Source organism: Culex pipiens, chromosome 3 (genome assembly GCF_016801865.2).
Source record: "Culex pipiens pallens isolate TS chromosome 3, TS_CPP_V2, whole genome shotgun sequence".
Lineage (NCBI taxonomy): Eukaryota > Metazoa > Arthropoda > Insecta > Diptera > Culicidae > Culex > Culex pipiens.
The window spans coordinates 49726821-49753699 of record NC_068939.1 but is presented as its reverse complement, the minus strand read 5'-3'; the positions used below and the strand labels follow the sequence as shown (position 1 = coordinate 49753699).

The window sequence follows — 26879 nt, the reverse complement described above, 5'->3', positions numbered from 1 at the left end:
GGAAAATTTCACGAATGTTTCATATTTTAACATTGAAAATCGGTACATGGTGTGTTGTTGTTTTTTTAGATTTTCTACATGTATGTAACCCCTTAATCAAATTTAAATATCTTGCGACCCATAATGTACCTCTGAAATTTAAAAAAAAATGGCATTTGAGGTTTAGCCTAAAAATATTTGAAGCTTTAGGTCAAATTCTCACTGGGTGGTATCATTTTGTTTCTGAAAAATTAATTGCACCATATTTGTCGGAGTTTCATCATTTTGTAAGAAAGGCTCTATTTCACCTCTGGTGATATTAAATCGGGAGCTACGTATCAGCCTTTAACTGGGAAAGGCTTTCCAAACTATTTGACGTGCAAATCTCGGGTGAGTTTTCAAAAAGCCGTAAGAGCCATCGTGACCTCCAACTCTGATATTCGTTTTTCTCCAAATTGTAAAAAAAAATCATTTATTTTAAGTTTGGGGCATTTCTGGAGTTTTTTTTTTTGAAAAGGTCCAATAAACCAAATTTCCAGTTTTTGCTTTTTGGGTGTTTTTAGAACCGCCTTGAGTCAGGGGAATTGAAAAACACCCAAAAAGCTATAACTGAAAATTTGGTTTATTGGTCCTTTTCAAAAAAAAAAAAAAAAAACTCCAGATTTGAAAGACGTGTAGATTAACAATCTTAAGCATTTATGAAATTGGGTTTTCGTGAGTAGATCAAAAAAGGCAAAAAAGACTTTGTTTACCATTGGCTTTTAGGTCATTTTGAAAACTAATCCGAGGTTACTTAAAAAATTATACAAGTTTATATTTTTAAATTATTTTTCTACGTGAGATTCCCACATGCCACGGCTTAATTGTTCAACGATCTTCCACCACTCGGAAGGTCAATCATTGATCAGCGCAAACATTACCTCTACTTACCCACTATAAACCCTACCAAGAGAGTTTTCTCCAACTTACCCACACCCTTACCTTCCCCATCGCGCGACGTTGGAGAACTTTCAGGTGGCCTTGCCTGGTTGAATGCTTAAAACGGTGTAAAATTGTGTGCTTCAGCGCAACAGCAGCAGTACTAGTGTGTATAAGGGTATCGAAACATCTCCTCCAACGTCAGTCACGCTATCCGCCAAATGGACGAAACATGCAACGGAACAACCGACCGGACCGACTGATGCAAAAAAAACGCTGAATTAAAAAACGAACCGCACACTCATACCTTGCGTTCTTGATAAGCTTCCATGACTCATGTGAGAGAAGACTCACTCTAGTAGCTCGTTCAACGGCGGGGGGTTGCACTTTTTTTCACACAAACTCACACATACACCCATCATAATTACAACAATACCTTCACGAACAATCAATGATTTTCGCACAGCTCGAATGAGCAGCAAATGTTTTAAAGAAAAACAAGGCAATTTCTCAATTTTCTACCCAGCGAAACTCGACACCACTCGCGGCGCGCGACTTGCTTTTTGTTCCAACCTAGAAATGTATATATATATATATTTATCAAATTAATTAAAAGCTGTTTCTACGCTCTCAAGTTTCTTGTTTTTTGCTTGTTTTCTTATTTTTTTTTTGTTCAACCACTTTCGTTCTACTTATACGTACTTTAAACTGGATAACTGCTCTTTTTCTTTAGAATATGAATCAATGCATTTACTTAATATGTTGCGCTTGGAACCACTCTACTAAACTTTGTATATATTTTCTCTCCAACTACACTAGCCTAGTTCACTTTCTTCGTTTCGAACCAAAACAGATAAATAAATTAGAAAATGCGCCAAAAGGGTTGTGCTCTTACTACATTAGGCCGTTCCTGATGTGAAAAGTTTGTAAATTTCTCTGTGTGGAGACATTCACACTGTATAACAACAGTGCACGCGCACTCTTACTTTCAACAACTACAACAGATCGACGCTAACAGCTTAAACTTGTGTACTTGTTTGTTGTTGTATATTCTTTTTATTAAATACGTAAAATTTATACAAGTAGCGGAAAGTGTATAAAATGTGTGTATAATAATGTACTTTCATTTCCTTCTTTCTAGTAAGACTCTGTGTGTATTTTTTTCAATAGTTTCTCTCAGATGAATACAAGAATGATAGACAGAAGAGACAGAGCATTTAACCTAAACTAAACTTTCTCATTTAAACTTTGTTACTTATTATCGTGTTTTGCATAAGGCATATTGTAGTAAAAACACACACAGTTTTTCTTCTTTCTTTCATCAAACCAGATTGAATGACGACCAACCAGTATTGACCGGAACCGTCGTCGCCATCGTCTTCCCTTCGCGCGCAGCCTCCAGAGCTGCCTCTCGTTCTCTCCCGTGTGGAATTACGATGATTGTTTCGTGCATTTGCGCGCACGTTGCATGTATTTGTGTGTGTGGTGGAATTGTGGTGTGAACATATCTAGATTTCTACCCTTGTGCTGCTGCTGCTCCGATTGTTGTTGTTGGTGGCGCGCTGCTCATCTTCATCGCTAAATCCCGCTCAGCATCTGCTGTTTGAGCTCGACGACGATACCTGTTGCTGCTGCTGCTGGGTTTTTAAGCTGGCTTTGATTGGAGTTTCCTTCAAGAAGGCAGCGGAGGATGAAAAATGGAAAAAAACAGAGAGAACAGTAAAAAGAAATTCAGCCACAATGGTCTAATTGCTGGTCGTCTTGCATGCAGTTTTTGATAAGCTTGTTGGCAAGTCGGTAAGGGAAAACGGTCGCGACTGGATGAGCGTATTACAAACATCACCACACCACCACCTTTGGCAAAGGAGGTGGTGGTACCTTTGCGGCCAAAAGATAAGATAGTGTCGCGTGATAGAAATCTGCCTCTGGAAGCGATCCAAAGAGATAGTCGTTGAGAATGCTGGCTAAAAATATCGTTCGTTATATAAATAGACAGATAATCTTGAGGTTTTTACAGTTTCATTTTCAGTTGAAAGTTTTAGCATTACTTGGTTGAACGATAAATTGAGCTGAATTTGAAAAAAAAAATGAGCTTAACTCAGAACAGCTTAACAGAAATGTCTTATTATAAAAGATGTGTACTTCAGTGTCATAGGCACAGATTGTTACCTATTAGAAACATAGGTAACATAGGTTACCGAGTTAGTTTTATTAATTGTTAAGGCGATGTTTTGCGACATCTATCTTGTATTATTTGAGGTCATCTCAAAACACTCTCCAAATTTTATGCATCAAGTTGCAAAAAGAAGATTTTTTCAGCACGTACATTTATCCATGACAAGTGATGAAAAAATCAAATTTTGCAACGAGTTCCATACAATATTTTTTGCAAATCCGAAAAACACCCTTTGAGTGGAATTACAAGTCAAATGTTCATGTATTTTGGCAAATAACCGTTTAAATAAATAAAAAAATGAAAGTATTACTTTTCGTATGTCGGTGCTGAAAAGTAGAACTTTTCGTCTTTCAAGAATGAACAGGGTTGTTACGGAAAAGTCGAGAAAAAATCCGCGCCAACCCCAAAACCCAATCCGCGCGAAATCCGCGCCATATAAAAAAATCGCGACAAACATAGAAGAGTATAACATAATGAATGAAATTTTAAACGAAAAAAAAATAATACAGAAGGCATTTGGATCAGTACCGTTGATCAGTTGTGGATTCATATCCCACCTGTACCAAATGGAACCTTTTTTGCCATTTCTGAAACAATATTAGCATTTTTAAATATCGTTGCTTTCAAAACAAATTCAGGAAAAAAATTTAAAACCATAAAATAAATCACCAAATTATAAAATCTAAGGATTCAGTACTTGATAATTCTCGCCAAAACTTTACCCTGGAAAATCGAAACACGAAATTTTTATTATTTTCTTCTCTAAATTTCTCTAAACTAAAATATGACTCCGAAATGATCCGAACTAAGAAAAGAGCAAAAAAATAATAATTTTACTATTTAATAGTTTAATAATTAATTAATTTATTAATTTAATAATATAATAATATAATAATTTAATAATTTGATAATTTAATAATTTGATAAATTAATAATTTATAAACTTAATAATTTCCTTGGGCATGAGTAAGGACCTCGACGCCGTTAGCAATGTCGGCTTAAAATAAAATTTCGTGATAATATCACTTCCCCCCCAGCCAACATTTTTGCCATGCGAAGCGGGCCTCGACACAGCGTCTAGGTTTAATTCCTAGCTAGGAGCCATCAGTGTCTTAAGAGGTGGTCCCAAGGCCGAGTAGGAGTTCATGAAGCAAATTAGTCGTCTCCCACCCCTTTTAAATTGAAAAATGAACTCTGAAACCAGCGCTTACTCACAACAGAAACAGAGGCCTCTTCTAGGCATTGTAGGATAGAATAGATTTTGAAATTTATTTAAAAAAAAATATTATTACGTAGCATTTTGATATGTCAAAATTTCCATAGAGTCTCGGTCAATCAATAGTGCGATGATATCGGACAAAATTCGTTAATCTGTTGAACTAACGGTTTTCGGATTATGGTTGTATCGACGATTGTTGCGAATCGAGGGTCTACTGGAGCCTTGACGATCAAATGGAGCCTAACATTTCAAAAGGGCGCATGGGTTTTGTGAACAGGAGTGTGTCTCCTTCACTCAAATGACAGTTTACATAAGGTATAATAGAGATGCACTCTTGTTTGCAAAGCTCTATGCCCTAATGAAATGAAAGGCATGAAATAGTCGTCTTAATTACTAGTGTTCAACTTATGAACTGTTCATTTATGTTTATTGGTTTTTGGAAGCGGCAAGACTGGTTTAAAAACAAGATCCTTTACCTTATTTGGCGTTATAATAAAACATTCGGGGATTTGAGATTATATTTACTTTCAGACAGTTTAGTTTAGGTTGTTGATTAAAGTTAGATAGTTTTCCGTGGATGAATAATTGGACTTAAATGATTAGTTGATTTGAACGAAGTGTAACATTTCATTGGCAGATCTGTTTCTAGTTGTAATGTACGACAAGACTATTGACGGACGTGACAGGTCGGCAGTTAGTTTTCATCTTTTTTTCTCTAGTATTTTTTATTTCCTTTAAATTTGGAATACATCATAGGTTTCTTTTGTATAGATCTCCGATTGGTTACATTTTCTTATTTAATTAACTAATAATTTAATTTATTCCGGGCCTTGTTACTTTGAATCACAATTTCAGATTTTCTTTATTCAGTGTTAAACTTAGATTACCGTAACTGCTCAAATCATCCAAGTTCTTACTACTCACATCAACACTAATTTTCTTTCACCTCCCCCCTCCCCATCCCCTATATCTTCCGGTGGTGTTCATTTGGTATGCAATACTAGTTCGGCCACTACCCTTTTTTCCACAAGAAACCGGACTTGGACTGACTTGAGGCCGCGTCCCCCACCTTGCTCCGTAAAACGAAAACGAAAACGAATAATTTATAAACTTAATAATTTCTAGATTAAATTTTGAAAAGGTAGCAAGGTGGGGGACGCGGCCTCAAGTCAGTCCAAGTCCGGTTTCTTGTGGAAAAAAGGGTAGTGGCCGAACTAGTATTGCATACAAAATGAACACCACCGGAAGATATAGGGGATCGGGAGGGGGAAGGTGAAAGAAAATTAGTGTTGATGTGAGTAGTAAGAACTTGGATGATTTGAGCAGTTACGTTAATCTAAGTTTAACACTGAATAAAGAAAATCTGAAATTATGATTCAAAGTAAAAAGGCCCGAAAGAAATTAAATTATGAGTTAATTAAATAAGAAAATGTAACTTATCGGAGATTTATACAAAGGAAACCTATAATGTATTTCAAATTTAAAGGAAATTAAAAAAATACTGGAAAACAAAAGATGAAAACTAACTTGTCTAGGGAATATAAATCTTGAGGACTTTTTATTGGGCCCGTCTTGTCACGTCCGTCAGTAGTCTTGTCGTACATTACAATTAGAAGCAGATCTGGCAATAAAATAGTACACTTTGATCAATTTAACTAATAATTTATGCCCAATTATTCGTTTTAGGAAAACTAACTAACTTGAATCAACAACCTCAACTAAACTGTCTGAAAGTAACTTGAATCTCAAATCCCCGAAATTTTAAATACAAAGGCAAACATTCCTTTACCTAGTTTTTAAACATGACTTGCCGCTTCCAAAACCAATAAACATAAATGAACAGTTCATAATTTACAAGGTGAATACTCTTCGTTAAGAAGAATATTTCGTGCCTTCCATTTCATTAGGGCACAGAAGCTCTGCAAACAAGAGTGTATCCCTATCATACCTAGGGGAACAGCATCTAATTCCAGCGTGCCTCTAATGTTGGCAGGTCAGAACTTTGACATTCAATTAAAGCTAATTAAAAGCGTTTTCAGCTGAACTCGAGTGATAAATAGCACAATAAGAAGTGAGCAAGCAAGTTTCTATCAAAAGTTTTGCAAAATTAGTTGTTTAAATAGTGAAAATCAGCAAATTGGATGGAGTTAGGAGCGAGGGCTTAACCTGCCAAACTCCTGTTCACAAAACTAATGTGTCCCTTTCAAATGTTAGGCTCCATTCGATCGTCAAAACTCCAGTAAATCCTCGATTCGCAACAATGGTCGATACAATCATAATCCGAGAACCGTTAGTTCAACAGATTAACGAATTTTGTCCGATATCATTCCATTATTGATTGATCGAGACTCTATGGATGTTTTGACAATTCCGAATGGTTAGTATATCACTTAAATTGAAATCAGAGATTCTGATAGCATCACTTAACTCGCCTAGAACTGTCGGCCTGGAATTATTAAACAATCTAAAGTTACAAAAAAAAACTAGGTATTCTGAGTGCCTCACAAAAAACTTATTTATTAAAATACCAGATCCTAACCTAACACCCACATTAAGATAAGAAAAAATCACGCTCTTGTTTTTGTGATTAATTAAATTATTTAATATAATCCCACAATGCCTACACAGAAAAAAATATTTCTGTAAATTTACATTATTTATCATGTACCAAAAGGTATCATGATAAATGATGTATATTTACATTAGGTTCATTGGAAACTTACATTAGATTCATTGGAAATTTACATTAGTTTTGAAAATTTACATTAGTTTTGGAATTTACATTAGTTTTGAAATTTACATTAGTTCAAATCAACTAATTCTGATTGGCCAATGGGAATGAGAAGCTCGACTTGGATTGCAGTAGGAAAAGGGTGTGGCCTATTTTCTATTTTAAAATGAGTGAAACGGGCAGCAAAAGGAAATTATGATTTGAAAAAGTTGTTTCACAGGTAGGGGACGCTTTCTCATCGACGGCCAAGTGGAATAACGCTGGACTGCACTATGGGCCATCTCCATACAAACAGGCGGCCAAATTATTTTTTCTGCTTTTTAAATTTTTTTTCATGCAAATTTGGGTAATTATATGGTATTGAAATGATATACGTCGATTTTTATGACTTTTCATGTTTTTCAATAGTGGATTGTTTATAATAAATAGTCTTTTCAAACATTTGCAAGTGCAATAGAATTGCGTATATATTTTATTGCAAGTTTATATTATTAAATTATGGATAAGCTAATACATCCCCACTTTAAGGACACAACCCCTCCCTCCACTTTCTTTCACACTCCCCCCCCCCCCCTCCCCTCCTCCCCTTCAACAAAATTTTGTTAAGCGTAATAAATCCATTTTAAGTCAAATATTTATTATTTACTGCTGTGTGTTTCTTTTTGTGAGTCCATGCCATATAACTTGGAACCCCCCCCCCCCCCCCCGCCACCCACCCATACGGCCTTAAATTGCGAACATTTTAACTGTTAAATCAAATAACAGAAAAAATAATTTTGTTCAAAATATTAATTATGAAGTAAAACGATAAAGTACAAACCATATTCTTAAAATTCATTTGATTATAGAGTTTGTGACAGCTTCAGGATATGTTAAAGGTACTTTTTATGATGTTTTGTACTAACCAACATAGAACTTAAATGTGGATCAGTTTCATGGATTGATCGCAGAAATTCATCATGCTAAGTCAACATTTTGCTGAATACTTTTTTCGGTATCAAACTGAGATTCTCCAGTTTCGCTTGAGAAACTTCGGTACGAATACCTTATTTTGACTAAGGTACTCAATTTTAAATGTAGGCAACAGAAAATTCCAATAAAGTCATTTCGAACTTCTTGAAACCAGGTATTGATTTTTGAAGCGACGATGCCCACGAAGTAGGTAGCAAAGCAAGTGAAATAAACGGGCGCATATGTAGATTGCAGCAAATTTTGATAAAACGTAAATATTCAAAATGGCATATCTCCGAAAACGCAAAATATTGCAGGCTGGAAATTTCAGCAATGTTAGATTATGATCCAATCTTTCAAGTGATCTTAGTTTCATGTTTAGCATCGGTTAGCAAAAAAGTACTCGATGAACAAACACAAAAAAAAAGTTTTCTCAAAAAAATGCTCCAGTTATTCGATGAAAACTTCAGTTTTTGGTTTGGAAACAACATTTTATCTATTAATAGTTTCAAAGATTATCTCATTACCTTTCCAACGATGTATAATTGTCCTAATAAAATATTTAAAATGGCTGAGCTATGTTAAAATTAAACAATCAGCCTTTTTTACGAAAAACGCTAGTTTTTTACTCCATTTTTTGACTTTCAGCTTGCGTATCTCCGCAATGAACAAACTTAGAGCTTTGAAAATTTGGATTTTTCTTAGTTAGAATGTTTACTTTCGAGAAAAAAATACCAAAAAATATTTGGAGAAGGTCACTTTTTTGAAACTTGGCCACCCAATGTACCATAGTGGACTGGAATCGAACGGACGACGGGTAGAATGTTCGGTGTTACTGCTGCTACCCGCTGCCGACTGAGCCATCTTCGCATTTTATAAACGAGCGGCTAAAGCATCAACTTGTTCAGGGCGAGGCTCAGGCAGTGGGCCAGCGAAGTATGAGAGCGATAGTAAGAGAACCAAATATTACTATTTTTAGTTCGGGTAGTTTTGAAGTCAACGTTTGGCAGAAATACATTGGATATATGATTTACATTAAATAGGAATTTAAAAAAGCCGAACACGGGTAGAAATTCATCAGATTTGAGTTTCCATGCTCAACGTTTCCATTAGATTCATGATTTACATTAGATTTAGATTTACATTGAAGTAATTTCCATGACTTTTTACTCTTTATATAATATTTCAACATTACATTGAGTGAGTTTACATAAGAAACAGTAATTACGTGCTGTGTAAATTTACATATTTTTTTCTGTGTAGAAGAGCCCTCTCTTACTGTTGTGCGTAAGCGTTGCTTTGCTTTATGACAAATGGAAAGGGGCAACTTTTGGTTTGGGTGAAAATTAGGGTGGTTCAAGATTAGGGTGATTTTGAAAATCTAACTTTACAGGAATATTTTTGGGATTTTTTTTTTCGCCTTCAAGCAAGTTGTTGGGCCTGCCAATTCAAGCAACTTTGTCGAAGACGCCAAAATTTTATCTCGTAATCTACGCCTTCTATGACCAAATTTATAGAAAGCATCTGAGCAAACCTTTAAAAATCAGTTTTTTGAACATTGCAATTCAGGGTTAAGTTTCAGAGAAAAGTGATATTCGGAGCACTTTTAGAGCTCAAAAAAACGAACGTATTTATTTTTTGAAATGTCAATCTGGCCTTAAGGATCAAATGTTAAAGCTATTTTGCCTTCCTCACATTCATAAAGTTCAGTAAAAATAGCAAAATTCCCCCTTAACATGTTTAACAAATCAACTTTATTACTCTTTTCTTTTGATTGGGTTCGCAGACCTTCAATATTTCTGGCTCATCGGCAAGATCTGATAAAAAACCTATTCAACGATAGTTCGCATGGAAGATTCAGACAATATTTCTATCACAATATCTGAAATCCGGCCTCCAAACAGAGTATAAATAACTCTTAAGTGCTAATAACTTTTGATAGGGTTGTCAGATCTTTGATGTTTTAGACTCATTTGAAAGGTCTTTTTAATACGCATATTTTTTTTTCGAATTTCGCTACTTTAAAATAAATTTTCGGCGATGTTCCTGAAATGGATCTGTTTCTAAAAGAACCTGGACGTTTAATTTGAAAATCGCATAGGAATGGTTGTGTTGAGAGTGAAATTTTACGTCATTTTCGGAGAACGTTTCAATGAAGATACCACAAGAAGACTGAGGTTACGAGTGACGAATCCCAATGGATGGACCAGCATTTGAGAAGGAAATTTGCCTCAAGCTTTTATTTTTCCATCGTTGAGATGGTTCCTGGTTGCAAGTGTGCAAGATTGCGCTTGGATGTTTAACGGAAGCATCGATCGATTGCGGAGGAAGTGGCCAGTGGTGTTTCCGGAGTGTGTGATGAGATCAGTTCAATTCAAATAAATATCTTAAGAGCGAGTCCACGACTAGGGCATACCCCTTTGTATTGGACGTCGTTTGGACCTCACCAATCGGCCTGACATTTTCAGGGGTTGTTTGTACATATAAAACTAGCATCTGGCCAAAATATGAGCACTCTAGGTTAATGGGAAGTGGGGCAAATCGGGACACAAAGTTTACAGGTTCAAAAACGTAAAAAATCTTAAAAAAGCTATAATTTAGGCAAAATTCAATTTATTTTCAAAATTCAAAATGCATCTGAAAGGGCTTAAAAAATGTAACAAAATGCATCCCAATTGGTTAAATCTAAAGGGAGTTATTGGCATTTTGGTGAAAAAATAGTATAATATTCAAACTCAAATAAAAAGTGTTCCATCCAGATATCAACTCGGTTCGACCTGCAGCTTGTAGGGGACATCTAGGACTACCATCTGAGACTGAGAACGCTTTGGGTAAGGCAGTTTAACATATTAAATAGACACTTTTACTTTTAGTACATTTTTTGGTTGTATATTTTTGCTCGGGGGACCCCTTAGATCCCATTTTCTGGTGATAATTTTACCATACTCGTGCTCCTGAGACAATTTCACAATACAAGCAAAACAATGTAAAAGGGACGAAGCCTAAGTTTAAACAAAGAGTCTATCCTGCTCACGTCATTTGATGTTTACATTTAGAACGAGCAGGATAGATTCTTTATTTACAATTCGGCTTTGGCCCTTTTACATTGTTTTGCTAGAATAGAAACATGCATAAAAATGTTTATTTGGTCATATAAGGCGTAGATTACGAGACAGAATGTTGGTGTCTTGGAGAAAGCTGCTTAAATTGACAAGCCCAACAACTTTCTAGAAAACAAAAATGTTGGAGATGATCAAGCAACCTATGGATTTGTATTTGTTTGATAGTTACCTGGCAGAATAAAACCCACGCTAGACGTGTTTTATTCCACCTCTGCCCCAAGAGGTTATGGGCCCAGAGTGGGTTCCGGAACGTTTGAAGAACTTGAAAAATCTACCTCAAGAAGTTTAATTTTCAATCTGAAGAAGTTTAAATGAAGAAGTAGGAAAATCTAGAGAAGATGCCTAACGGAGACGGAAGCGGTGCTGGTGCTCAAGGTGCTGTCCAACCTGAGGCTCGTGGCCAGAACTACGGAGCCGGGGGCCATCCGCCAATCGAGCGGCTGGTCGGACGTGACAACTGGCGGACGTGGAGGTTCGCAGTGCGCACGTACCTGGAGATAGAGGACCTGTGGGACGTGATTGAACCAGCTCAAGGCGCGGCCGTCGACGCGAAGAAGGATCGGATCGCTCTAGGGAAAATTATTTTCTTCCTCGATCCGTCGATTTTCCACCACGCGGAGAACTTGAGGACTGCCAAGGAGTTGTGGACGAAGCTGTGTGGCCTGTACGAGGACACTGGACTAACCCGTCAGTGGGCGCTCCTGCACAAGCTCATCACGACGAACCTGGCGAGCAGTGGGTCCATGGAGGCGTACGTGAACCGGATGACGACTACAGCGAATCAGCTCATCGGAATCGGCTTCCCGCTGGAAGAGAAATGGATCGGCATGATGCTGCTGGCGGGACTACCGCTGGACTATCGTCCGATGGTCATGGGGCTCGAGAATTCCGGGATCGCAATCACTGGTGACGCCATCAAAACCAAATTGCTCCAGGAAGACGACCTGCCCGTTGAACCAGCTGGAGGACAAGCGTACGTGTCCAAGGGACGCCACAAGGACAACAAGCAGGGTAAGCCTCAACCGAGTGCTGCTCCAAGCAAATCTAAGGGATCGAAGTGTCACCGCTGCGGCAAAGCTGGCCATTTCGCCAGGGACTGCACAGCCAAGGAACCAGTGCGCAACGACCGCGACGGCAAGAAGAAAGCTTTCTGTGCCGTGTTCTCGGTGCTGGATTCGGACGACGCCAACGATTGGTACTTCGACTCCGGAGCTGTGAAGCACTTGACCAGGAACGAGGCGCTGCTGGAGAATCCCCGAACGACGTCTGGAAGCATAATTGCGGCGAACAACCAGGCGATGAAGATCGTTGCAGAGGGAACTATGACGTTGCAACCGACGTGCTACGACGACACCATCGAGGTCGAGAACGTTGAACTGGTACCGGAGTTGGCGGTCAATCTACTCTCCGTCGGGAAGATCGTGGATCAAGGCCATACCGTCGTGTTCAACAAAGATGGATGTGAGGTGATCGATGAAGACAACAGTGTCTTCGCGACTGGGAGCAGATCGAACGGGCTGTTCAAGTTGGACCAGATCAAGCCGAGAGCGCTGGCGTGCTCTTCCCGCGAAACCGCCGAGCTGTGGCACAAGCGTTTGGGACACATGTGCATGAAGAACCTGATCAAGTTGAAGAACGGTCTCGTCAACGGAATCAAGTTTGAAGGCAACGAGTGTGGCAGAGGCGGCATTGTCTTTGCAGAAGGTAAGCAGACGCGATTGCCATTCAACCACGCAGGGACCCGTGCGGCTGGAATTCTGGACCTGTTGCACTCCGATATCTGCGGCCCCATGGAAGAGAAGTCGTTGGGTGGCTGTCGCTACTATCTCAGCTCCACCGACGACAAGACGCGCAAGATTTTCGTCTACTTTCTGCGAACCAAATCCAAAGAAGAGGTTCTGCAGTGCTTCAAGGATTTCCACGTGACTGCTGAGCGGCAAACGGGCCGCAAACTAAAGGTGATTCGGACGGACAATGGCCTGGAGTACACGAATCGGCTGTTCCAGGACTACCTGTCGGGGATGGGGATCCGTCACCAAACCACCGTGGAGTACACCCCTGAGCAGAACGGACTTGGAGAGAGGGTCAACCGCACTGCTGTGGAACGCGCTCGATGCATGCTGTTCGAAGCTGATCTGCCAAAACCGTTTTGGGCAGAAGCTGTGACTGCTGCGATCTACCTGATCAACAGGTCACCGACGAAGGGCATCGAGATGACTCCGGAGGAAGCGTGGTCAGGTCGCAAGCCAGACTTGTCACACGTACGGGTGTTCGGTACGATCGCGATGGCCCACGTTCCGAAGCAGAAGCGCCGCAAGTGGGACAAGAAAGCCGTAGAATGTATTCTCACCGGCTACGAAGAGGACACCAAGGCGTACCGCTTGTACGACAAGAAGACGAGGTCGATCATCAACAGCCGAGACGTGACGTTCGTGTCGGAAGGAGTGGTCAAACGTGGAGTGACCGCTGAACCGAGGCCTTATGGACCGGAGCGGACATGTGTGCGACTGGACTTTTGGGAGTACGCGCCAGCGGATACCGTTCAAGAGGTTGTTCCACCGGAAGCCGCGGAACCTTAAAAGGTGCCTGACGAAGAACCTGAAGATGCATTCGAGTCGGCCGAGAGCAGCGACGACGACGTGTCCTTTGCTGAAGATGACCCGTTGCCCGCGCTCCCGCCACAATCATCTTCAGAACCACCCAAAGAGGGGTTGAGGCTCAGTGGTAGGGAGCGCTTCCTTCCAGGCAAGTATAAAGATTTTAAACTTGGGAACAAAGGCCTACCCGTGACGAAATTTGCAGATAAGACGAAGACGACGACCAACGCAGCCGTAAGGCCCGAGGATCCTGCCGCTGCGCCCCCGTCGTGCTCTTATCAAAGATCAGTTGCCGATGACGGTCAACAACGATTGATGCTTTGCGATAGGGGGCGCCCGCCCCAAGGCAAGTATTCTGACAACCCTGATGAATCACCTGATACTGGTATCGACACTCCACAGCCGCTTCTGGATGATCCGTTCACGCACCAACAAGCCCTGGCTCGGGACGACGCTGAACACTGGAAACAGGCCATGAAGGATGAGTACGAAGCTCTCATCTCGAACGGAACGTGGGAGCTGTGCGATTTACCAGAAGGACGTTCGGCGATCAAGTGCAAGTGGGTGTACAAGACCAAGCTGGACGTGAACGGGGACATCGACCGGTACAAAGCGAGGCTGGTCATCAAAGGATACTCGCAGCGAAAGCGGGTAGATTACGAAGTGACCTACGCCCCGGTCGTTCGCTATAGTTCGCTGCGATATCTCTTCGCGCTGGCTGCCCGTCTGGGCATGAAGGTCGACCAGATGGACGCAATTACGGCCTTCCTGCAAGAACTGTCGGAGGAGATCTACATGGAGCAACCCCCTTGCTTCGTGGATGGCAAGAAGCGGTCCAAGGTCTGCCGACTCAAGAAGGCGCTGTACGGGCTGAAGCAATCCAGTCGTGTCTGGAACAAGAAGCTGGATGCTGCCCTGAGGAAATTCGACCTGGTATGCACTGACTACGACCCGTGTGTGTACACCAAGGTGCGCGGCGACAAGATGCTGTTCGTCGCTGTGTACGTCGATGATGTTCTGATCTTCTCGAACTGTGACCGCTGGAAGACGGAGATCAAGGCCCAACTCAGCCGGGAGTTCAAGATGAAGGACATCGGACCTGCGAAGTACGTTCTGGGGATCCGGGTGAACCGGAGCAAGGACGATATTGCCCTGGACCAGGAGAAGTACGTGGAAGCGATCCTGAGTCGGTTCCAGATGACGGACTGCAAGCCCGTCAGTACGCCCATGAACGTGAGCGAGAAGTTGACGCGCGATGCGTGCCCGTCGACTGATCAAGAGAAGGAGAGGATGAAGTCCGTGCCGTACCAAGAAGCCGTTGGGTGCCTGATGTACTTGGCCCAGAGCACCAGACCGGACATCTGCTACGCTGTCAATATCCTCAGCCGCTTCAACTCGAATCCAGGTGAGAAGCACTGGTGTGGTGTGAAGCATCTGTTCCGCTATCTGCGCGGGACCTCGAAGTTTCGTCTGACCTACATGAAAGGAGGAGCTTCGAAGATCGAAGGTTTTTCGGACGCTGACTGGGCTGCTGATCTGGAGGACCGGAAGTCGATCACGGGGTACGTGTTCACCGCCCAAGGTGGAGCCGTGTCCTGGAGCTGCAAGAGGCAACAGACCGTTGCACTCTCGACCTGCGAGGCCGAATACATGGCGTTGTCGGCTGCGGTGCAGGAGGCGCTCTGGTGGCGCCGGTTGCGGGGACGTATCGAGTCGGAGGAGGCGATTACGATCCACTGCGACAACCAAAGTGCGATCGCGGTCGCACGGAACGGTGGCTATCATCCGAGGACGAAGCACATCGACATACGACATCATTTCATCCGGGACGCACTGGAGAAAGGCGAGGTTGTCGTGGACTACGTTCGGAGCGAGGAGCAAACAGCGGATGGTCTAACCAAACCGCTGTGCCGTACGAAGATGGAGATCTGCCGAGATCAACTTGGTCTGCAGCATCCCTAGGTTGAGGAGGAGTGTTGGAGATGATCAAGCAACCTATGGATTTGTATTTGTTTGATAGTTACCTGGCAGCTCAATAAAAATGTTTCATTCTGTTCTAAACCGTAACCCACGCTAGACGTGTTTTATTCCACCTCTGCCCCAAGAAAAAAAAATCCCAGAATATTTCTGAAAAGTTTTTTTTATTCTAATTTTCAACCAGTTGCCCCATTTCATTTGCAAAAACTCTTCTGAAGACACCAAAGCTCCAAAAATGTACCATTTATCGGAAATTCCAGGCCGTGTTACGCTCCATAAAATTTGAGTGGAAATTTTGTTACGAGAGGGGGTCCAAAAATCAAAAAATGTTGCGTTACGTAGGTACTAAAAGGACGTTCCCTTTGGAGAAAAACCATTCGGTCTTGTCTAAACATTTTTGAAAAGTGCACGTGTTTCTGGGGACCTTACACTTCATGCTACTCCTCCAGTTGAGCCTCATTTTTATCAATTTTTTTAGTTAGGTCTGTGTTATTATTTATATTTTTTGATTTACGGAACTTCGTGTTTGTCCATACAAAAAGGCTATTAAAATATTCAAAAATATTCGATATGTGTCTTCGGCAAAGTTTTGCCTTGGACTTCTCTGGACTATCCCGCTTGCTCTGGTGACAGTTTACGTTGACTAAGAAAGGGATAGGCTGCTTATTTACATCTACGGAAGCGCCCTATTGAAAAGTCAATACGGAAATACCTAAAATGCATGAAATTTGCCATCATAGATACACTTCCCAAACGCAGACGTGAACTTCAAGTAGCCACCTTACTTTTTAAGTGGTTCAGAGCCGTTACAGCTATGTCTACGATACAAGATTGCAAGGGAACATGAGTTGGATTTACTATTATGGTTCTGCATCAAAATCACATCAGATGGTTAGCGGCGTATTCAAAAGATGTTTGCATTTGCCAATCACAGACTTGACGGCCAAGCATCTTGTTCTGCTCGGCTCACTTACCTTAGTTCCACACGCGCAGGAACGAGTCCCAGCTTCCGGTCGCGACCGCCATTCCGTTATCGGTGACGCCCAGACAGGACACCCGGTTATCGTGCCCGGCCAGGATTCCCGCCCGCTCCGCCTTCATCGTGTCCCACACGTTGCAGTTGAAGTCGTCGTAGCCGGCGAGCAGCAGACGGCCGGACTTGGAGAACGCCACCGAGGTTATGCCGCAGATGATGTTGTCGTGGGAGTACATGGCCAGCTCCTGATCGGCACGGATGTCAAACAGTCGACAGGTGGCGTCGTCGGAACCGGTGGCAAACGCGTGACCGTTGGGGAAGAAGGTGACGGCGTTGATGTCGCTTTCGTGGCCGGGGAATGTTTGTTTGCACTGGCCTTCGCGGATGTCCCACAGTTTGGCAGTGGCGTCGCAGGCACCCGAGACGAACGTTTTGCTTTGGGCGGCCAGGGACAGCGCCATGACATCACCGGTGTGGCCCTGGAAGGATGTGGCCTGCTGGCCGGTTTCAATGTCCCAGAGAGCGCAGGACATGTCTCCGGAGCTGGTGACGATCTGGTTGTCGTCCAGGAAGCGACAGCACGACAGATAGCCGGTGTGACCTCCGAGTTCGCGGGCGATCCGAACGTTACCTTCGCGCGTTTTGAGATTGTAGATGGAGCAGATGTTGTCGAGGCCACCACAGGCCACGTAGTTGCCGGACGGGGCGTACGCACAGGTCATGACCCAGGACGACCGGAGGGGAATCGCGTGGACCTTGTTTGTGGTGTGCGAGTCCCAAACGATAAGCTTGCCGTCCTGCGAGGCCGAGACCAGATAGCGGGAATCACTGCCCCAATGCATGGCGTAGATTTTGGCCAAATGACCGCGCAGAGTGCGTCTCGTTCGGAGCTGAATTCTGCCAACGGCTTCCAGGTGGTTGGTTGCCTGCAGAATCGATGTGTCACAAGCGGCCTTCCGGGCATCGCGGATGGCATTCTTCAGCTGTTCCGCTTCCTGCCTCAATGCGTCGATCTCGTTCATCTTGACTCACGAGTGATCTGTGTGTTCCGATAGATGATGCAGTTCAGTTTCCAGAGCTTCTCCGATTTCGCCTGTTTTCCTGAGCTTCGAGCTTCAACGCCAATTAACAATACCCAGCGAGAAAAACTCCACTAACACAACACAATTATCACACCGTTTGAGAGTGATCGTCCATTACTTCATAAAAAAAATAAAAAAATAACACACAAACTGTTGCTGCTGGCTGCTAGATCTGTTGCTCCTCGATCACAATCATCAACACCGTCATCACCGCAGCAGTCTCGTCATTGAGGTTTCCCCGCACCTTTTCTCTCTTCCTCACTCCCTGCTCTTACCCAACCCCAACACCTCGTTCCGTCTCTCTCACTCCTTCCCGTTTTCCGTACGACGGGGCGCCGCGCTACAAACTGGCCAAATTCCAGCGGACGACAACGATGACGGAGTTCTCCCCCCACCGTGCGCGCACACACGCACAAATTGGTCACCCCAATTGGCCGCCACTGGGGCACTTCCGGTTGACTGCGGGGCGTTCCGACACCCAAAAAATTTTCACTTGTTGCGCTGACGCACACACACACACGCACACAAACCCACCACACACACCAAAGATTCACGATTAGCTCACGAATAACGACGAGCTGCGCGATTTTCTCGACTATTTGCACTTAATTAGAACTGGCCGCGGTCACTGCTGATTAGAGGGCGATTGCTTAAACGCGCGGATTAGCGTTGTGAAAATGGGGGTGAACCACGACGAACACCGCAAACGAATCGGAGCTGGACTGCGACTGACGGATCGTCGTTGTCGTCGTTGCAAGCGATTGTGAAAAAAAAGTACGACCCTCTCTTTCTAGCGCAGGTGTTTCGGTCTCGTTTACTCTTGTGCTGGTTTTCCAGCCAAAATGGCAGCTGGCGCTAAGTGCACGCTTATTTGAGTTTGTTAAAAAGGGCTTCTGTCAAATGAAATTTACCCAAAATTGGGTACACATGTTGAACCTTTTACCACGGGTATGAATCTTCAAGCAATTTCAATATGGCGACTTGTATCAGAAGAAAGTGAGGCATTTTCGCTAGTTCACACTGTTCTGTGTTCTGCGTGCACGTCCGCAAACATCGACCACACACATACTAACACAAAGCGCCACCAAGAGGTTAAAAATATGCAGTTTTGCAAAAACAAATTACAAAACCAACTTTTAAGTGTAGTTCGACTGTCAAACTTGTAATTCGTTGCTGATTTGCTCGAAAATTTGTTAAAAAAAGGTGCAGGTGGTTATGTTCTACATGACTAATATGACAAAGAACTTTGTACAAAACTCCTAAAAAATATTCTATTTTATTTTATATTTTTAAAACATTGCCTATGTATTTAATCCTAAATAATTTATTCCTATAAAATGTTTTCAATCTTTGGCACCTCTGTGGAAATAAATTGCCAAAACAAGTATGGTTCGGAAAATGTCCAATCAAAATGGTAATTTTCATGTCCAGTATCAAAAACCATGAATTTTGGTACTCATATTGCCCCAAGTCGAATAGTTCGATTAATGTCCCCCCGGTAGAACCTTCCCAAGGGCAATTGCCACTCCGGGTGTGGCCAATCCGGTCAAAATTGTCATTTTCATTACCTGTTTCAAAAACCATAAATGTGGATTCCCATATTGCCCCAAGTCGTATGGTTGGATTAATGTCCCCCCGGTAGAACCTTCCCGAGGGCACTGACCACTCCGGGTGTGGCCAATCCGGTCAAAATGGCCATTTTCATTACAAGTTTAAAAAACCATGAATTTTGATACCCATATTGCCCCAAGTCGTATGGTTCGATTAATGTCCCCCCGGTAGAACCTTCCCGAGGGCACTGGCCACTCCGGGTGTGGCCAATCCAGTCAAAATTGCCATTTTTATTATCAGTTTCAAATACCATGAATTTTGATACCTATATTGCCCCAAGTCGTATGGTTCGATTAATGTCCCCCGGTAGAACCTTCCCGAGGGCACTGGCCACTCCGGGTGTGGCCAATCCGGTTAAAATGGCCATTTTCAATACAAGTTTAAAAAACCATGAATTTTGATACCTATATTGCCCCAAGTCGTATGGTTCGATTAATGTCCCCCCGGTAGAACCTTCCCGAGGGCACTGGCCACTCCGGGTGTGGCCAATATCCTATAAATGTGGTCCCAAGCCCATTGCCCCAAATCATTCTGGTCCGGTGACCGTCCTTACAATCTTCATAAGAACAGAATTCCTTCCAATTTAGTGCACAAACTGTGTCTTTCAATGTGTGCGTGTGTGTGTGTGTGTGAGCAATAAAATAACCACCGTGGATCCGCTTTTGTCGAAACCTCGTAAGGCACTGAATTTTTCTGAGGCTATCTGTTAGCTTAAATAGTGTTGGGGCCAAATCCCCCAACTGGATTCTGCGGGTGGACTGTAATTTCGGTTCTGAGTGATAAAAACACTGGGGCTTGCTTTTTCACCTTTTACTTCTAAAAACTTTCAAATTTCCGATTTTTATGTACACTACGCGACGTGTCTCGTTCGCGTCTCGAAACGGAGTGAAATTTTCCACTCTGTCTCTCTCCTCCGTTCGTTTGCGCGCGCTTCGCTTCGCGCCGTTTTTGCTCGCTGCGTCGTTTCGCACTGTCATGTTGGCAGCGCCGTCGCTGACAGCGACGCAGGGCTGGACTCACGCACACTGGGCGACAGTTGCGTAAATCTGGGCCAAACATTCGGCTTCGTGCCGAACATTCTCCCCCCGGGTTGAGGCGTCACGGCTTCAGGTTCACCAACACGTTGGATCTGTGTCGGTTGTTCTTACTCGGAGACTCCGTCGATCGCTGGCGGTTCCAGGTTCATAGCGTCCAGACGAGCAAGCAACTCCTTTGCACTTGCTGGCATGGTGGTGGTCGTCTACGGTTGTGTGGAGCGAAGCGCTGCGTTCAACTCCACGCCTGGGTCCCAGACCAATCGGGGTCTCTTCGTGGTGCTGCTGAAGATTGCAGGCTCTGCCAACTTCTCCACAGCTCTTCCGGGTTCTTTCGCACAGTCGGCTCCTGCTGACCGTGCAATGCTGTCACCGCAGCATCTGTAGTGCAGCTCGGTCCGTTGGCTGCACCGGTACGTAGCGCTCTCGTGGCTCGTACACGTTCGCTGGTCGATTTCGATGTTCTTGTTGGCCTTCCTCGCGTTCTGGTTCGTCGTCCAAACCACTTGAACGCTAGATCTTGCTGGTTCGGTGCATCCGCATTGTGCACCTTTCTCGTTGTTCTCATCGTCAGGTACGGCTGGCAGTAGTGAAACTCCCTTCACTGCTTGACACGTGTCAACGTCTGGCACCACGTCGACGTGCTCAGCTGGCTTCAGCTTGGGGACAGCTGCTGGGTCGTCCGACACGACACTACCTCGTTCTGCTGCCGAGGACTCATGCGGAACCACTGCCGGTTCCTCGGACGACTCTTCTTGTCGATTCTCGGGCTCGCGAGAATCTCCTGGCAACCACTGGGGGCTGCACAGGCCGGGTTTTGTCTCGGCACTACCTCGGTCATCTGACGAGGACTCGTGCGGAACCACTTCAGGTTCCTCGGGTGGCAGTATCGCGTGTACTGCGGGTTGAGTCTCAGGCTCGTGAGACTCTCCTGGCAACCTCTTCTGGCTGCTCAGGTCGGGTTTCGATTCTTCAAGGGGTTGACACTGCTCAACCGGATCTCCACGGACCGGGAAGCAGTCGGTGTCCGAGCGGCAACCGTTGCACAGCGTGCACATCGGCTCGCTACGTTCGCAGTCCGAAACGGGCGGACTCAAACAGGGTTCAAAATAGGCACCTACCTTGGAGTCAGATGCACCTGGGTCTCCATGATCGGCCTTGCTTCTCTCGGCGTTCACCTCATCCGGAACATCGCCGGCTCCGGAGCAATCGCCTTCGCCACGAGCCTCGGTCGTGGGAAGCGAAGTTCGGTTGGTCTCTTCCTCCGAGACCAGTTGTTGCTGTTGCTCGGGAACAGCGGCATGCACGGGCTGGGACAGCAGTGCGTTGTTCAGGGCCACAATCCGCAGGTTGGCTTCCTGAACCAGACTCACCACTCTGGCCCATTCGATGTCATGGTTGAAGCGTTCACCAGCGTCGGCGTCACTCACCTTGAAATCGTCGCAAACTTTGTTGAACTCGCCGTAGTACTTCTCGACGTTCCACACGAAGACTTGGATCTGGGCAAATGAAGGCAGCTGGTGGTTCTCCTCGAACGCCTTCAACCTGTCCACGACCCGCGAAATCTTACCCTTGACGAAGTTTCGCTTGATGGCCAAGGAACGCGCTGATTTCAGCTCCATCTCGTCGGGATCTGTTGCTCTGGATTCGCGCAGGAATCTGTTGCTCCGCTGTTGCCGTGCTCTGGACGACACGACAGCGGCAGCGTTCTGTCGCACTGGATCTTCTTCTGCTTCTTTCCAGCTGGGCACACTGGATCACTATTTTCGAGCACTCTTCTTCGTCGCAGTCTTCGTCACAGCACTGCGTTTCACTTTTCCTCTGGCTCTTGCAGCAGTTCACTGTTGTCACTTTCTGTTCGGGTTTTCTGCGCCTCGCGCTCACTTTTCTTCGGGTACGGTGTGGCCGATGGGACCGCTACCGCCGGTTTCTTCAGCACGCTGCTCTGTTGGCTCACCACACAGACGCAGGGCTTCTTCGTGGCCAATGGGACCACTCTTCGTTCCTTCTCACGGCGTGGATATCAGATCCACCCGTCGGAACTACCTGCCCGACGTGGCCAATGGGACCGTCCGTCGGGGCTTCTTCGCACGTCGCCCTGCTCACAGAGCAACGCACAACATCTTGTGGCCAATGGGACCACTCTTCCAGCTCCTTTTCACGGCGTGGACATCCGGTCCACCCGTCGGAACTTCTGCCTGACGTGGCCAATGGGACCTCCGTCAGGGCTTTTCTGCACGCCACTCTGCTCACAGAGCACCGCACTTCATCGCTACTTCGCTGCACTCTGCTCGGGTGGCCAATGGGACCACCTTCCACGCACACTTCTGCTCGGGACGGCCGATGGGACCGCATCCGCCGAGGCTTTCAGTTTTCCACATCACACTGTTCTGCTCGGGTGGCCAATGGGACCACCTTCCACGCACGGTTCTGCTCGGGGTAACCAATGGGACCGCATCCGCCGAGGCTTTCACTTTTCGTGCAGCAAGATGGCGGCGCACGTCCATCTACCGACGAACACACACACAAACACGTCTTCTTCGTCCAACAAGATGGCGACGCACGTTCATCTTTCGTCGACGCTCACCTCTGTTTTTTCTTGTGTGGCAAAATGGCGCGAACGTCCTTGTTTTGCCAACACACACACACTCTTTTTGCTCAGATGGCCAATGGGACCACCTTCCTCGCAACGCTCACAACGTCCATTTTCTTCTGCCGGTGGCCAACGACCACTTCCGGCTCACTACCGTGCTTCCGGCGGCCAATGGGACCGCTTCTGGTGCACTACGCGCCGCTGGTTCGACCACACGCGCGTTCCGGACCGTCGATCTGCTGGATCACCACACAGACTCACGGTTCTTTCCAACGCTGTTCCGGGCCGCGTGGAACGCCCTCCGGGAATCGACGTCTTCCGGATCACTGCTCGCGAACTTCTTCTTACACGAGCATTCTTCCTCCTCGAGGCACTCGCGGCGATTCCGACGGACTTACCGGATCAATAGGCCAACTGTCTATCCGGATCGTAAGGACCAAATGTTGGGGCCAAATCCCCCAACTGGATTCTGCGGGTGGACTGTATTCGGGATTCTGGAGTGATAAAAACACTGGGGCTTGCTTTTACACCTTTTACTTCTAAAAACTTTCAAATTTCCGATTTTTATGTACACTACGCGACGTGTCTCGTTCGCGTCTCGAAACGGAGTGAAATTTTCCACTCTGTCTCTCTCCTCCGTTCGTTTGCGCGCGCTTCGCTTCGCGCCGTTTTTGCTCGCTGCGTCGTTTCGCACTGTCATGTTGGCAGCGCCGTCGCTGACAGCGACGCAGGGCTGGACTCACGCACACTGGGCGACAGTTGCGTAAATCTGGGCCAAACATTCGGCTTCGTGCCGAACAAATAGTTCGCATGAAATGTGGCAACAGTGGTGCAATATTCTCGCGTGACAGTTCCACGTAAACAGGAGAGGAGGCAAAATTTGCACCATGTTGCCACATTTCATGCGAACTATTTAAGCTAACAGATAGCCTCAGAAAAATTCAGTGCCTTACGAGGTTTCGACAAAAGCGGATCCACGGTGGTAATTTTATTGCTCACACACACACACACACGCACACATTGAAAGACACAGTTTGTGCACTAAATTGGGAGGAATTCTGTTCTTATGAAGATTGTAAGGACGGTCACCGGACCAGAATGATTTGGAGCAATGGGCTTGGGACCACATTTATAAGATATTGGCCACACCCGGAGTGGCCAGTGCCCTCGGGAAGGTTCTACCGGGGGGACATTAATCGAACCATACGACTTGGGGCAATATAGGTATCAAAATTCATGGCTTTTGAAACTGATAATGAAAATGGCCATTTTGACTGGATTGGCCACACCCGGAGTGGCTCTAGGCACTAACCAGGTTACACAGCAGAGTGGCCACAAGAATCGACTTCGCGGGAGGGAAAAGTAAAAAGACGGTTCACTCCGATTGCAGGACACGTGTTTATTTGACGGGAGAAAAGTTGCAATTGAGAGTTGTAAACAACACAAGAACATTAAAATCGGTTGACACTTTTTGTTTTTCACTGCTGACAGTTTAGTGTGTAGCGCATCATGACGCCATCACTTCTACAGTGGCCAGTGCCCTCGGGAAGGTTCTACCGGGGGGACATTAATCGAACCATACGACTTGGGGCAATATAGGTATCAAAATTCATGGCTTTTGAAACTGATAATGAAAATGGCCATTTTGACTGGATTGGCCACACCCGGAGTGGCTCTAGGCACTAACCAGGTTACACAGCAGAGTGGCCACAAGAATCGACTTCGCGGGAGGGAAAAGTAAAAAGACGGTTCACTCCGATTGCAGGACACGTGTTTATTTGACGGGAGAAAAGTTGCAATTGAGAGTTGTAAACAACACAAGAACATTAAAATCGGTTGACACTTTTTGTTTTTCACTGCTGACAGTTTAGTGTGTAGCGCATCATGACGCCATCACTTCTACAGTGGCCAGTGCCCTCGGGAAGGTTCTACCGGGGGGACATTAATCGAACCATACGACTTGGGGCAATATGGGAATCCACATTCATGGTTTTTGAAACTGGTAATGAAAATGGCCATTTTGACTGGATTGGCCACACCCGGAGTGGCCAAACCATGAATTTTGATACCCATATTGCCCTAAGTCGTATGGTTCGATTAATGTCCCCCCGGTAGAACCTTCCCAAGGGCACTGGCCACTCCGGGTGTGGCCAATCCGGTCAAAATGGCCATTTTCATTACCAGTCTAAAAAACCATGAATTTTGATACCCATATTGCCCTAAGTCGTATGGTTCGATCAATGTCCCCCCGGTAGAACCTTCCCGAGGGCACTGGCCACTCCGGGTGTGGCCAATCCTGCCAAAATGGCCATTTTTATCAGCAGTATCAAAAACCATGAATTTTGATACGCATATTGCCCCAAGACGTATGGTTCCGTAAATGTTCTCCCGGTAGAACCTTCCCTCAGGGCAATGGCCACTCCGGGTGTGGTCAGTCCTGCCAAAATGGCCATTTTCATTACCAGTATCAAAAACCATGAATTTTGATACCCATATTGCCCAAATTTGTATGGTTCCGTAAATGTCCTCCCGGTAGAACCTTCCCTCAGGGCAATGGCCACTCCGGGTGTGGCCAATCCTGCCAAAATGGCCATTTTCATCACCAGTATCAAAAACCATGAATTTTGATACGCATATTGCCCCAAGTCGTATGGTTCCGTAAATGTCCTCCCGGTAGAACCTTCCATCAGGGCACTGGCCGCTCCGGGTGTGGCCAATTCTGCCAAAATGGCCATTTTCATCACCAGTATCAAAAACCATGAATTTTGATACCCATATTGCCCAAATTTGTATGGTTCCGTAAATGTCCTCCCGGTAGAACCTTCCCTCAGGGGAATGGCCACTCCGGGTGTGGCCAATCCTGCCAAAATGGTAATTTTCATTACCAGTATCAAAAACCATGAATTTTGATACCCATATTGCCCAAATTTGTATGGTTCCGTAAATGTCCTCCCGGCAGAACCTTCCCTCAGGGCAATGGCCACTCCGGGTGTGGCCAATCCTGCCAAAATGGCCATTTTCATTACCAGTATCAAAAACCATGAATTTTGATACCCATATTGCCCAAATTTGTATGGTTCCGTAAATGTCCTCCCGGTAGAACCTTCCCTCAGGCAGGGTTGTTACGGAAAAGTCGAAAAAAAATCCGCGCCAGATCCGCGCCGACCCCAAGACCCAATCCGCGTGAAATCCGCGCCATAAAAAAATTGCGACAAACATAGAAGAGAGTGACATAATGAATAAAATTTTAAACGAAAAAAAAAAAAATACAGAAAGCATTACTGATCCGTTGATCAGTTGTGGATTCACACCCCACCAGCACCTAGTGGAACCTTTTCTGCCATTTCTGAAACAATATTAGCATTTTTTGCAACACTTTAAATATCTTTGCTTTAAAAACAAATTCAGGAAAAAAAACTAGGGATTTTGTACTTGATAATTATCACCAAAATTTTACTCTGGAAAATCGAAACACGAAATTTATTTTATTTTCTTCTCTAAATTTCTCTAAACTAAAATATGACTCCGAAAATGATTCGAACTAAGAAAATGGCAAAAAACAATAATTTAATAGTTTAATAATCTAATAATTTAATAATTTAATAATTAAATAATTAAATAATTTAATAATATAAAAATATAATAATTTAATAATTTAATAATTTAATAATTAAATAATTTAATAATTTAATAATTGAATAATTTAGTAATTTAATAATTTAATAATTTAATAATTTAATAATTTAATAATTTAATAATTTAATAATTTAATAATTTAATAATTTAATAATTTAATAAATTTATAATTTAATAACTTAAGAACTTTCTTAAAAAATTAAAAATTTAAGAATTAAAAAAAATCCATGTTAATTTTTTTTGTATTTTTTTAATGTGAGAATTCATATTTCTTTTC

The 26879-nt window shown here is 44.2% G+C and overlaps 2 protein-coding genes across 3 annotated transcripts in view; both read right to left on the bottom strand.

The window, feature by feature from the left end:
* Positions 1 to 18512, bottom strand: part of LOC120413262 (guanine nucleotide-binding protein subunit beta-1-like) — a 71956-nt gene extending 53444 nt beyond the window's left edge. Inside the window, exons 1-2 of one of the 2 annotated variants that reach the window (XM_052710745.1) lie at positions 16645 to 18512; positions 1708 to 2567 (exon numbers count right to left, since the gene is read on the bottom strand). In XM_052710745.1, the coding sequence (XP_052566705.1) occupies positions 16646 to 17668 (1023 nt within the window). In that variant the 5' untranslated portion in view covers positions 17669 to 18512 and the 3' untranslated portion in view covers positions 1708 to 2567; position 16645. Of the gene's footprint in view, positions 1 to 1707; positions 2568 to 16644 lie in introns of those variants that run through there. The other variant, XM_052710746.1, reaches the window with a different exon arrangement.
* A 1553-nt stretch (positions 18513 to 20065) lies between these two features.
* On the bottom strand, positions 20066 to 22489 carry LOC120413153 (uncharacterized). The gene has a single exon (XM_039573858.2). The coding sequence runs from the start codon at positions 21993 to 21995 to the stop codon at positions 20580 to 20582; it is 1416 nt and encodes a 471-aa protein (XP_039429792.1). The 5' UTR covers positions 21996 to 22489; the 3' UTR covers positions 20066 to 20579.
* Between the last annotated feature and the right edge of the window lie 4390 nt (positions 22490 to 26879).